Source organism: Marmota flaviventris, chromosome 14, assembly GCF_047511675.1.
Source record: "Marmota flaviventris isolate mMarFla1 chromosome 14, mMarFla1.hap1, whole genome shotgun sequence".
NCBI lineage: Eukaryota > Metazoa > Chordata > Mammalia > Rodentia > Sciuridae > Marmota > Marmota flaviventris.
In genome coordinates, this window is record NC_092511.1 from 36,749,676 (window position 1) to 36,763,651 (window position 13,976).

Consider the following 13,976-nt stretch of genomic DNA (forward strand, 5'->3'; position numbering starts at 1 on the left):
ATACTTGGGAGGCTGAGGCAGAATGATCACAAGTTTGAGGCCAGCATGGGCAACTTAGTGACTTTGTCTCAAAATAAAATAAAAAGGGACTATAGGTACACTCAGTGATAGAGTGCTTTCCTGGCATATGTGAGGCCCTGGGTTTAATCCCCAGTACTGCAAGTATTATTATTATTATTATTATTATTATTATTAGTAGTAGTAGTAGTAGTAGTAGTAGTATATAGATAGGATAAGAGTATTGACATCATACTATCATTTGGTTGATGACTTCCATATTGTTCAAGTGAAAAACATAATACAAAGTATAAGCAACATTTAGGTGGTATAAATGAACAAGTATCTTATAAATTTCATTTAGGTGGTATAAATGAACAAGTATCTTATAAATTTCATTATAATCAATAGTATTGATTGTCGTATTACATGTGACATGTCATGCATGAGGAATGTACATCCATTATTATATGAAAGGTCTCAGGGTGGGACCTGGGCTGGCCCAGGGCATGTAATTAATAAATTACTGGAGAATCAATGAGAGGGTCCTCACAGGAAGCATTCAAACCTGAATGGAATACAAATTCCACTGTGTGCTATGCTGTGTTACATAAGCATGGTCTGTTTTCCAGTTCTGCAATTAACTGTTGGGAAAGTCACTTAATCTCCTTGAGATTCAGCTTTTTCAACAAGAAAGTGCTTTTTAACACATTATACATGTTTTAGTACATATATAATTAAGTATACGTATTAAACTTTGCATAAATTTTTAAACTTTTAACTATTAAATGCCATATGTACTAATAGTAAGACACCTTTAGCATTACTTAAGAGACTTTAAGATGTAAAATGAAAAATATCCAACCTCCCCAGCCTTGTAGCCCTGCTTTCCAGAAGTAGTCACTGCTGTTCTTTATATACTTTAAAGCGTTACACAAATATGTGTGGTTAGAATTATCATTTATTTCAGACAGTATTTCAACTTTTATGGCATTTAGTAAATGCCAAAGAGAATGATTGCATCTTGGGGTGAGGACTCAGCAGCAAAGATTTGGGTGGCTTTAAGAGTTCATTTTAGGTAGTTTGCCATTTTTGAATATTGTAGGTGGTAAATTCCTTTGTTAAAGGACACGATTAAATATACCCTAAACCAAACTAACATTTATACATTTGTTCCTCCATTAAAAATGATTTTGCATTTACCATGAATAAAAGCACTTACCCAACCTACAAAAGATAAAAAGGACCATAACATCTCATGTAGGTACTGTTGTATTTGTGCCAAAAGAGGGGTGCAGGTAGAGGGCCCTGAGAATTCTACTTGGAACCCTCTCACCAGGAACTAAGGGAGGGCTTCAAGGGAGCAGAAACATTTGAATTGGCCTTTGCAGATTAGTTAGAGTTTGGACACACAAGATGAGAATTGGTTTTCCTATGAAGGCTCAGAATCATTGAGATTACACTGTCCAGAATTTCTTCTTTCAGAACCTTTTTTTGCCCCTTAAATCTTTTCTAGTTTAACTGTCCCAGATGCCTTTGGGAAGGACACAGAAATATAAAGTTCTCACCAGATGCTAGAATATTAAAAAAATGGCACTAAGTTATACTATCTTAAAGTAAACCAAGCCTCCTCTCCTGCTTTCCTGTGTCCACTTTATCAGGAGAGTTCCCAGTTTGCAGAATATACAGACAGCTGCAGAGGAGGCTGTGTCTGTGTTAAGTAAACAAAGGAAAATTTGGAATCACCGTGCAGCAACATTGTCCTGCCTAGAAAACCAACCCAGGGTGAAGTTGCTAGAGCCAGAAGATGTGAAAGGGTTTGGTCTACTCTCATTGTTTTACAGGTTTGGAAATAGGCACTGAGCTGTGATGTGATCTGTTCAGAGGCAGAGCAGGGTGAGGTCTGAGTCAGGTGTGGAAGAATCTAGGTGTTCTGGTCTATTCCCATGCTCAGCCCCCACAAGGCCATTCTGTGCATATTTATGCCTGAATTCATTGACCCCAAATCCTTTTAGGACTGAATCATTTGGTGATGACTCAGTTCTGCTCTCCATTCTGCATTACTACTGTAATTCTCTTTACTGCATCCTGATTTCTTGATGCTACTTTTGTTCTGTTGCTTGTGGGTGGCCTCAGGGACTGTAGGGAAGGGCCTCTTATGTCTCTGAGCTGCTATTCCCAAGCTTGACCTCTGTAAAAGATGCTTTCGATCATGCACATAAAAGACAGTTCTGGTTGAGGGGTGGCTGTGCTGCTGTATACAGTTGTCAAAACTTATTGACTTGTACATTTAAGATCTATGCATTCCACATTGTATAAATTAATCCTCAATATAAGCAAAACCAAAACCCCAAAACCCTCACTTCAGTGTCCTCACTTGTTAATCCTTGTATATTTAGGCTGGTGAATTTTCCACTAGAGGATTTTGCAGTGGCAACAGAGGTGGCTCATAGTAACGCAGGGACCCTTGTCATCACCCTTTCCTTGTGCACTAGTGGTCTTTCCACTTCCTACTCCTCTCCCAGTCTCCCCACTCCCTGGTTTCCCCCATTTGGCAGGGAGATGATTGACATATCAGTGCATTAAGACTAGGATGTGTCCAGGAGGATTTTGGTGTTGGAGGAGGTTTTCACCCAGGGCAGTGACACTACACAATAACTACAGCCATAGCTGTCATTTTCTGAGCAGACACTATTCTAAGTGCTTTCTATGAATTACCACATTGAGCCCTCACAGTCACCACTAAGGTAGATACCATTATTGCCTCTTCCTCACAGACACCTTACAGAGAGGCCCCACAACTGTGCTTCACTGGTACAGACCAGAATTAGAATCCGGACATCTGGCATCCAAGACTCTTGGACTCTTTTTATATAGCCTTTTGGGAGGAAAGAATGACTTTTAGTGGAGAACTATTAGGCACTAGTGGGGGAAGGCCATTTGAAGAAGGGCATCCCCATTTCCTTAAATGATACCACAGGAATGGCCACTTATACCTACATGTAAAGCCATAATTGGTGGTTATGATGAACCAAAAAATAAAATGGGCTCATGGAGTAGATTTGATGCTCTCCGTGTACAAGTTATTTTGTGTTTATTAATGCCATAAGTTTTCCCTTCTTCAAGAAGAAGATTGACTGGGAATACATGGAAGAGCCCCCTTAGAGTATATAGGATATTGCTGAATGACCACCAAGATGACCAGAGTGTGTGGAACTACTTTATGAAAGACCCAGGGGGAGACCTGCATCTCTTACATCCCTGCCCACCACCAGGCTCTGGGATTGCCACAGGACCCTGGATAAGATCATTGGTGGCTGTGAGTCACGCTTGGTCAACTGTGACTAACTGTGCAAGAAGGCCATTTGGCCTATTTGCTTTCCCATTTGTTTTCTGGCTCACTTCACTTGAATCTATTTAAATTTTGTGGAAAGGATATGGGTTATAAATGACCCAACTCAGAACCTTGAAACATGCTGGCTCAGCACTTCCCAGGCTTTGTAGGGAAAGCAGGTAAACACCTGTCCATTTGTGGGGAGAGAGGATGAGGGCCCTGAGAACAGAGCTGTCTAATCCCATGAGATTCAGCCCTCCAGCTCCTATTCAGGGTAAATCAAAGATGGCAAGAGATGGTGATGGTCTCCCTGCCACCTAACTGTCCCTAATCTTGGTGAGATTCTGGCTGGAGTCTTGGGAAATAGCCATTTGTAAGAGGCTCTTGGTAGAATGCTATAAAGAGGATGAATTTGAGGTCAATGGAATCAGGTTTGCTGGTCAGTTCCTCCCCTGCCTGTCTGATGGGGTTTCTGTGGGGAGAAAGTATGAATAAAGGTGACTGTGTTCTGGAACAGCTCAGGATTCTGCACCAGTGCAAGCTTAACTGCTGCTCAGTGGAGTCTCAACTCCTCTACACCAGGTGTATGTAGCACGGTGGTTCGCAGCAGCCAGGAACTCCCCAAACAACTGTCTGACGTAGTTTCTTGGCAAACCCTTGAGACCTAGAGTCTGGGAAGTTTATGTCCTCTAGCATCTCTCAGCCACCAAAAGAAATATATGTCCAAAGAGGGTGGGCAGAAAACTCTCTGAACCACTCTTTATCACCTGGTATATTTATTTTATTGTAAAAACAGGTCCATGAGCATGAAGTATGGTATATACATGCAATGAAATAGTATTCAGTGATAAAAAGAAAGGAAGTACTGATACATGCTACCACATGGATGAACCTTGAAGACATCATGCTGAGTGAAAAGTAGCTGGTTACAGAACACCACGTATTGTATGATTCCATTTGTATGGCATGTCCAGAATAGGCAAATCCATAGAGACAGAAAGTAAATTAGTGATTGACAGGGGCTGAGGGTCTGCGGGATGGGAGATGCCAGCTAGAGGTATGGTGCTTTTTCAGGGGGTGATAAAAATGTTGTAAAATTGTGGGACTGCTTGCACAATCTGTTAATGGTGTACTTTCAGCTGGTAAGTTGTATGGTATATGAATTATACCAAAAAACTATTGCCCTTCAAAATATATTTAAGAAATAAATGATACAAACTAAAAAAAAAGTATTAAAATGTTAAAAAAAATAAAAATAATGTTCATACTGAGCTCTTTTACTTGTACACATCAGCTGATCTTTGGCTACCCGAAGACATCTTTTTATGGGGTATGTCAGTGTGCTCTTGGAAAATTTATTTTTAGTAAGTATTTGTCCATTTTGCCACACTGTCTTTGCAATCACCATTTGTATTCTACCAGTTTGCCATTCCGCTTGCTCCTTTTTCCAGTTGGTAGGCATCCAGATTTGTGCCAGAGGTGATTCTCTACGTGGCATTTCTATAGAACTAAAATTGTGTGATTGGGGTTATTTCTTGGGGGTGAGACTATCAAGTCAGGATTTCTTGCTATGAACTTTGTATTCCTTTTCTCACCTATTTTCCCCCAACAAAGTTTAGAGGTGTAAAAATGAATTATATAGCCAGGCATAGTCACACATGCTTATAATCCCAGTGTCTTGGGAGGCTAAGGCAGGAGGATTTCAAGTTCAAGTTCAGGCTCTGCAAGTTAGTAAGACTCTAAGCAATTGATCACAACCCTGTCTCAAGATAAATTAAAAAGGGCAAGGGATATAGCTTAATGGTAGAGTGCCCCTGGGTTCAACCCCTAGTACTACAAAATAAATCACATTTTTATTTTATTTTAACTAATCAATTAATTTATTTGGGTTTTGGGTATTGAACCCAGGGCTGCTTTACCACTGAGCTACATTTCTAACCCTTTTTAATCTTTTAATTTTGGGACAGGGTCTCTCTAAGTTACGGATGGTCTTGCTAAGTTGCTGAGGCTGGCCTGGAACTTGCCATCCTCCCATCTCTGCCTCCTGACCCGCTCAGGTATTGCTCACGTATATAAACGCTAGGTCTAAATGTTAGGCACTGCCTGATAACTGTGGCTCTGAGGAACAATGAATAAATCTATAAGTTGCATCTGTTTTAAAGTTGTACTATACAAGACGATTGCATATGTCATGTTTATTGTCACATCTTCAACTTCAGTGCACCGGGTCCTTGCTGTACCATAGTGTGGCAGATCCAGGACAAGTGCTTATCAGTACATGGGCACCCAGAGCCATTAAAAAAGTTGAGAATATTTTAAACAGATGAAAACATAAGAATAATTTAGTGGCAGTCTAAATATTCATTACTCACAGTGAACAAACACGAAACATTTAATTTTTGCTTCGGATCTTTTTCATTTGCTCTGTTAAAGAAATAAAACATTAGATCCGGTTGAAGTACCCTTGAGATTGGGGGTTTCTACTCTTATGTCCCCCAGATATAACCACTGGGCTGAATGAAATTTGGTGTTTAGCCCATTCACATGTGTGCTTTGTAAAGAAAAACATGCTTGTGTATTCATAAATGTTTGTGTTGTGAATTAGATTTTATATAAATGCTATACGGTATGTATTATTTTGTAATTTGCCTTTTAAAAGGAATCACTGTGTATTAAAGATGTATCTGTGTTGATATTATAAACCTAGTTCATTCTTTTTAACTACTAATGATATTCCTCCTATGACAACGTCACATTATTTATCCATTCGCTTTTTGGTGAATATTTTAGTTCTTTTGAATTTTTTACTATCACAGTGTTCTGGTGATTATCTTTGTGTCTCTCTGGGTATATTGTGCCACTTTCTCCAGGCTGTATCCTTAGGAAGGAACTGCTGTCTCATAGGATGTATTCATCTGCCTAGTCAATTATTGCCAAATTGCTTTTCAACAGGGTTAAAAGTATTCACATCCCATCAGCAATATGTAAGCATTGTTTATATCCTCACCAACCCTTAACAATGTCAGATTTTATTTTTTGCCAACCAGTTAGTATAACATGGCATGATAATATATGGTATAACGATAAGGAATTATTGTTTCAATTTGTGTTTCTCCGGTTACTTATGAGGTTGAGGTCCTTTTAGGATTCCTTGCAATTCTCTGTCCCCCAGAAGAAAATGTTCCTGTCCTTTGCTTATTTTTCTCTTTAGTCATAAGTCTTAGTCTTTTTCTTATTGAAAGTAGGACCTTTTGATATACATTGAACAAATAAGTCCGAATTTGTCATCTGTTTCAAATGTCTTTTCTCAGTGTTTGTGGCCTGTCATTATAATTTGTTGTATCTTCTGGGCAAAAAAATTTATATTTTAGTATGATTATATTTGACTTGTATTTTTTGCATTCTGTTTAATATATCCTTTAAATGACATGTTAATATTTTATTATTTTTAAAATAAAAGTTTTGGTGTTTTGCTTCTTATGCTTGTGTCTAATTCTGTCCCCTGCCCCACCCAATTTGACAACCAGTGAACCTAGGATCATTCCATGTTTTCCCATTGAACTTTCTCTTGTTTCTGGTTTACTTTGTTTATTTTTTTATTATCTGTTTGTGCCTCTGAGTCAATTTACAGTATTTTAATTATTTTAACTATAAAATAAATTTTGGTATTGGAGGAGCCTCCCATTATTTATTCTGCTTTATCCACAATTTTTGCTATTTTTCTTCCGGGCATTTTAGGATTAGTTTTTTAAATTCCATAAGAAACCTACTGGGATTTAAAGTACAGCATTCATATTTGAATTACTGATTTTTTTTCAAATGGTTAGATTTATTCACGTTTTGAACTTCTTCCTTATGAAGCAAAACCCTTGCCTAAAATAAATCCTTAGAAAATATGCTCCTAATTGGTATCCTGGGAAACCTAACTAAAAAGTTTTCCGCAAAGTAAAATTTTGACCGAAGGCTGAAAAGTCTTCAGCAAAGTTATTATTCTTTTCTTTAATGAAATCAATACATTTATGAAAAACTAATGCTTAGTTTTAAAAGCAGGATTAAAAACAGGTCACTGCTTTACACATCAGATAATTTATCACCCTGTAATGGACATGGGCCAATCTTTGATCTTTAGACAAGTGTGTTTGATTTTCGCGTTTTATTATGAAGAGCTTTATCTTGAAATATCCTGGCAGACTTTCAGTTACATTCACTGAGAGCTAATTTATTCCTGCTTCTCACATTCTAATTTTGAAGATAGCTGATAAAGATGTCACAGCTTATTTGCATGAGGAACTCTGGCTGAGTGAGGAGAAAATAGCTGTCAAGGTCATCACCAGGGTTTATTCTCGACTCTGCCCCAGTTTCCCCAGGGATTACCGGATCCCTGGTCTGATGATGTCGCAGGCCAAATGTGCAATGAGACATAGAGAAAAAGACAACTTCGGTTTCACAGAAAGAGACAGATGGTATAGCCGGGGTGGGGTGCAGCTCAGCCCTATGTCTGCCCAGGGTCTCTTGGTCATGCTTGTCCTGTTGGCTCAAGGTGAGACACGTTCAAGGACCAGGAGCAGTGGTTGGTGGGCAAGTGCTAGGACTGGCATTTCTTGAGTCCCTTGAGATCCCGGCTCCTCTCATTAAATGTACTTGAGCTACTGGGCTCAACTCCTCTGTTGGCACACTTGGTGGCACTGGGAGTTTCTGCTTGGGGCCATATTCACTTGGTCACCAAGACAAGAAAGCCCCTAGTGATGTCCTTGCATGTCCTCTGGTGTTGTCTATCATGGTCATGATTGTGAATCGCACTCTGAACCTTCCCATGGTGTAAAACCCAGTGCCCAGACCTGCACTTTATTTTTTTATTTTTATTTTTATTTTTTTGCTGGTTCAATAAGTTTATTATCTGTATCTGAAAAAACTTCATGGAAAAACTGTTGTTTGGTTTAGCTCTCAGCAGCCGGTTCCTGAGCTCTGAGGAAGCTTGCCTTCTTTTGAGCTACCCGATCTTTCTTCTGGGCAAGGGACATTTTAGGATGGTTCCACCTCTTCTTTTTAACTTCTCTCTTGGGCTTTTTCTCATAGACTGGATTCTCTCGTATAACAGAATGAGCTTTCTTATACATTTCCTCCATCATGTCAGGGGTAACGTTGTTCTTTATATACTGAGAAAACTGTTTCTTGTAAGCATCTTCATCTTCTTCCATTAGATAGCGCATGTAATCTACAACATTCTGACCCATAATGTGCTTCCGATGTACTTCTGCATTGAACTCCTTGCTTTCAGAATCATAACCAGGGAATCGTTTGGTACTATGGGGGATAGACAAGCCTCCATCCACAGCTCCCTTCAGGGCCCCAAAAACTTTATTGCCAGTTGTAGTTCTAGCAAGGCCTGCATCCAAATAGCAGGTGAAGGCACCAGGTTGACCATCAATGCTTTCCACATTGTATTCATCTCCAGTCACCTCCACTTGGCCTTCATAAATCTTGTCCATACCAAACCTATTGAGAAGCCTGCGGGCCAGCAGCGGGCCTGTACAATATGCTGCAGCATAATTTGTTAGGCCAACTTTCACACCATATTTTGGTAGTTCATGTGCATATGCCGCGCAGACTATCATATCCCCTTCTATACGGGCATAAGCAATCTGGCAAATGATATCTCTGTTAGTTACACGAACTATCATCCTGTATTTGGGTGTGTTGTACTTATTTTTGTCCTGGATCACCAAGCGTTTCCGAGCATAGTAATCAGTTTTGCCCTCTCGTCATCTTCTAAATTTCACTTGGTATCTCTTAAAGTAGGCCTTATTCTTCACAACTTTAACAAACCCCATCCTGCAGAACAGAGACCCAGGTCCGAGGATCCACACAGACCTGCAGGCCCAACAGCGCTACAGGGGAGAAACAGACCTGCACTTTAAACCAGTGTTCTTCACACCCTGTGATGTTGCCTGCTGTGCTGGCTGCAGCGAGTTTCCTGGGGAGCTGACTGGAGTGACTCTGGAGTCGGTGGCTGTACCAGCTTCCCAGGTGAATAAGTGACCAGGACTGTGAACCACTGCTCTAGACAAGCTTTAACCTCAGGCCGTGGGCAGGAACCTGGTCACCTAGGAAGCAGCTTCACGGAGACTTCATGGGCATCTCAGATGTGGCCCTCTGCCTTGCAAGTCTTTGGGCTTCTACAACTGCTGCTTACTCCTTATGTCTTCATTGAAACTAGGGGATATTCTGTATCCGTGGCCTCAACACCTGAGCCAGGGTCCCTCCCAGCCCAGAAGGGAGGCCTTTTGACCCAGGGCCACACTTAGATGTTAACCACAGATTCGAGCTCCACTGCTTTTAAGTTTAAATGTCCGCTCTTGCTCGAGCCAGGCTAGACCATGCAGCACCAAACAAAATTGGGATCCCAGTGGAGCCAGTGCAGCCCTGTGCAGGAGGCAAGAGTAGCAAAGGCTGAGGGCTTTTGTGCAGTACACAACCTATACAGTCAGGCACAGTGAATTTGGCTCTCCCACAGTGCACCCTCTGAGTTTGTGCCAACCTGATTAAACGTGCTATCAGAGCAGTTCTAGGACTGTAAAACTGGACAATTTCAGCTGATGTAGGCTGTCCACAGAACCCTCAAATCCTAGAATATCAGAACTGAAAAGGACTTAGAAATCACTTAGTTGGACATTTCCATATCTTCACACAGATAAACTGAATCCCAGAGAATGCAAGGAACTTACCCAAGCACAGGACTAGGAACCCAGGTCCCCAGCTCATAACGATCATGCTCATTCCATTGTACCATTCTCCTCTTGGGCCTTACTGTAAGTCATTGTACTGTGTAACTCCTTCTCTCTCCCTCTCTCTCTCTTTGTCTCATTGATTCAACTCACCCCTCCTTTTGCTCAAAGTATACATTCTAAAGGAGCATGAACTCAAGCAAATTTATTAGAAAATACCCCAGGCACTATTGGTAAAAGTTCGAATTAAAGGAGCATAAAGCAACCTCTATTTTACGCTGAAATTGCTATGTTAAAATTTAGATTTACCCAATAGCTGAATTAAGGTGTAATTATTAGCCTTACTAAAACATTTAGTCACTCTTCAAAAGCACTCTCCACAGGGTACCCCTATATAGCATTTAATGTACATCAAATATTAGGTTTGATGGATGGAAAGTACATTGACGTGCAGCTTTCCACACACTTTTTTTTTTTTTTAAAGGAAAAGAAGACTGAAAGTGCTTTGTTGAAGTTGTGTTGTGCCACACAACACCAAGATCCCACATGAGACAGCCAGGTCCTGTTTTCCAGGAGCTTATAAAACATCGGGACAAAACACAGCAAGCCAAACAGGACTGTGGGTTCCCTCGGGAGGATGTGCCTTCCAGGGCAGGCTGGGCTCTCCCTGACAGCGCATTGAGCAGACAGGAAGGTCAGGCCAGTCGCCTTCTTGACATTACTGAGCAGTGTTTGAGATAATGAAATTCTCAAGTGATGGTACCTTTGCGCTGAGCCCAGACCAGTTATTTTCAAAACTTCAGCATTTGCATTAGATGACTTGACAGGTAGCGGGCTCTGGGGCCCCCTCCCCACTGCCATCTGGTCTAGGCAGATGCACATTTAACACCCTAGTGATTTTGATGGAATACACCTGGAGGATCTTAGCACCAAAGGGGACTTGAAGACACAGACTCATCCTATGCAATTTTATCTCTGGGAGGATGAGGCCAAGGCACAAGAGATGACCTACCCAGGGTTCACGTACCTGAGCAGTGTCAGAGCCAAGTCCATCACGGGACTCCTAGTGAGGGCACTTTTCCTGCCCTTCTCAATTTAGACAGAGTGTGCTTCCTTCTTCCCCTGTTTCTCTCCCCCTCTGAATACCCAATCCCTCTCCTCCTAGAAAGCCTTGTAGGATCTCTGACAGAGTAGTCACCCCACCCCCAAAAGTGACATTGACCAAAACACTTGTTCGATGTCACTGGCAGCTGCTGAGGCCCTCATTGCTGTGTTCCTCAGTGTCTCTTCTGATTTTTGTTTTGTTTTGTTTTCATTTTTGGTACCAGGGATTGAACCCAGTGGTGCTTAACCAGTGAGTCACATCCCCAGTCCTTTAAAAAATATTTTTATTTAGAGAACTGCTTCCCCTGCTCACCCAGTAGCAGGATGTAAGAAGCTGATCTCTCGTCAAATTGCTTTAGGACAATTTGCTAAATTGCTGAGGCTGGCTCGGAACTCATGATCCTTCTATCCTCCTGCCTCAGCCTCCATAGCTGCTGGGATTACAGGCATGCGTCACTGCGTACAATACCTCTTCTGATTTTGGATGGTATCACTACCCACTTTCTATCAGTGCCTCCCCAACACTGACTACACAGTAAAGTCCCCAGTGCCTGGCTCCACTCCTAGAGTTTGAGCCTTGGCTGGCTTGCTGGCCCCCTCACAGGTTTATCTCAGAGTTCTCCAGGGGAGTGTATTATGCATCCAGGGTTGGGAGCCAGTGTCCTGCAATATTCCTTCTCATTATTTTGGTACCTGGTGAATCTAATTTGCTAGTTGATGTGGGCAAACTTGGAGAAGCTGTCTATTTTCCTAAGGCATGGGAGTGGCTCTGCCTTGCCCCTGCAATCATACCTAGTGCTCTTGCCTATTAGATTTAAAAATACACATTTAAACACCATTTTCTATAGCTCTCTTAAATGTCCTTGCTATGAAAAAAAAATGCCCTCATTCCCAGTTCAAGGGCAGGAAATGTGAGAAGAACAATGTGGACTTTGGGCCCAAGAAACCCAGATCTGGTCTACCCATGGTTCTCAATGTTATTTTTTTGGGTTAAAATCACCTGGGAAGTTTTAGAACTTCCCCCGTGTGAGGACCAAGAACGGTTCCCAGAGCATTGAAATGGGACTGTTCTCTCTGAAGGCAGGAACAAGGCGTGCATGTATTTAAGGTGGCCACTGTTTTATAGGGAGAAAGTCTCCAGCGTGTCTCACTGGAAGGAAAGAGGAGGAAGCTGATCATAAAACTGGAGCTTCTCAGTTTTCCATGTGGGAGAGCATAGATGACCAAAGGAGAGCTGTGCTGCTAGGCAGGGGACAGGGCAGGTATCCAGGCCTTCTGCCTCTCCCTCTTAGGGCAAAGTGCCCTCCTTCAGCCCCTCATGAGACTTGGCTGCATTTGCAGGGGCACCGGGGTGCCCTCCTAATCAGGGACTCTGTTTCCCCTTTTGTACATTTGACCTTCACTCAGCCATTTGCTCGGTTGCTGAATGGGTCACCTGCACACAAGAGCTGCTTCTCCTGCTCACCTGGGTAGCAGGAGGTAAGAAGCTGACCTCTGAGACTCCCCGTTTACCCCCCTGGAGACATCTTACTAGTGCCTCAGAAGCCCCTCTCTCCCATCACCCTGAGGTGCCTCAACTGCTGGCAAGTCTGGAGCACAGAAGAGTGACCGGGGGCATTTCCCATCTCAGCACAGACATCTCCAGCAATTCTGGTGACCCACGGGACTGCAGGCAAGACAGGGAAGTAGTTCTTAGAGTGTATTCACTCAGTTCCAGGCCTGTCCGCATCTCCTGAGAGTCTTAGAATGTGAGTTCTCAGGCCCTGACGTGGACCTGATGAATTGAAACTCTGAGTGGGGACCCAGAGTTCTGCCTTAATAAGACTCCAGGAGATCTGAAGGCAAGAGCAAGTCTGAGAACCCACAGGCCTAGTTTTTTGGGTTTGTCTTAATCTCTGCTATAGCCGCACTTGCACGCCCAGTTTACTTTGTCTCCTTGGGGATATACCCAACCCACATGTTTAGGTTTTAGCTAGAAAGTCCTGGCCTTTGGTGGAGTTACCAGTTTGGACAGCCATCTCACCTTTCCATGCCTTTTCTGTGCTCCTCTCCCATAATGAAGGGAGCTTTGGTTGTACAGGGTGTTCATGCGGTTCCAGTGGTTCCGAGCAGAGAAGAAAACCATCTTCAAATACATTCACCATGTTTCCATGACATTACAAAGGACTGGTACATCCAAACCAGGTGAGGACTAATGGTTTCCTTATCATTGAAATCTCGATGCTGAGGCAAATGACTTTATATGCCATTTAGAAAATTTCTGAAAAAAAGAAATATCCTCACCATCAAATAATTCTCTATCAACATTGCATTGTCCATTTGTCCTTTACTGTTATCAGATGACCAAAGAACACCTAATGAGATATAACATGAGACTCCAAATATGCTGGCCTTAACCCAGCATGACGTTCTTCTTGCAACTCTGTTCTGCAGGATTAAAAGACTAATGAAATTGAATGATTTGACTTAAGCATATGTGAAAACAGGAAACATCCACAGAGAGTGCATATTCACTCAAGATGCTTGGATTTCTAAAAGAGAAAAGAAATATACAAAATTGGTTTGATTAGTATTTTTGAAAAGGAGAGAGTGGGAACCCTCCTTGCAATGTGCTGTAACATGAAAGAACTCTTAGGTTGGAAACAATTACACGTCAAGAAGCGTATGTACTTACTGTGCTATTGTGGTCCTCGGTGGATTGTTAAATTGTGAGAACTGGGGATGGCTTTTATTTTGTGAAAAGACATTTAATCACATTGTATTCATGGAAAAAAATACTTAGTTATTTTGAGCTGTAAGAAGATGAATCACAATAT

At 41.7% G+C, this 13,976-nt stretch overlaps 2 protein-coding genes across 2 annotated transcripts in view; one reads left to right on the forward strand and one right to left on the reverse strand.

Annotated features, from left to right (window-relative positions):
* Prkce (protein kinase C epsilon) overlaps window positions 1-13,976 on the forward strand; it is a 487,170-nt gene that overhangs the window by 277,229 nt on the left and 195,965 nt on the right. The window lies entirely within an intron of this gene.
* LOC114092041 (large ribosomal subunit protein uL18-like) lies at window positions 8,202-9,227 on the reverse strand. The gene is given in 1 exon segment (XM_071601542.1): window positions 8,202-9,227. A coding segment is annotated over 1 exon segment (894 nt). The 5' UTR covers window positions 9,163-9,227; the 3' UTR covers window positions 8,202-8,268.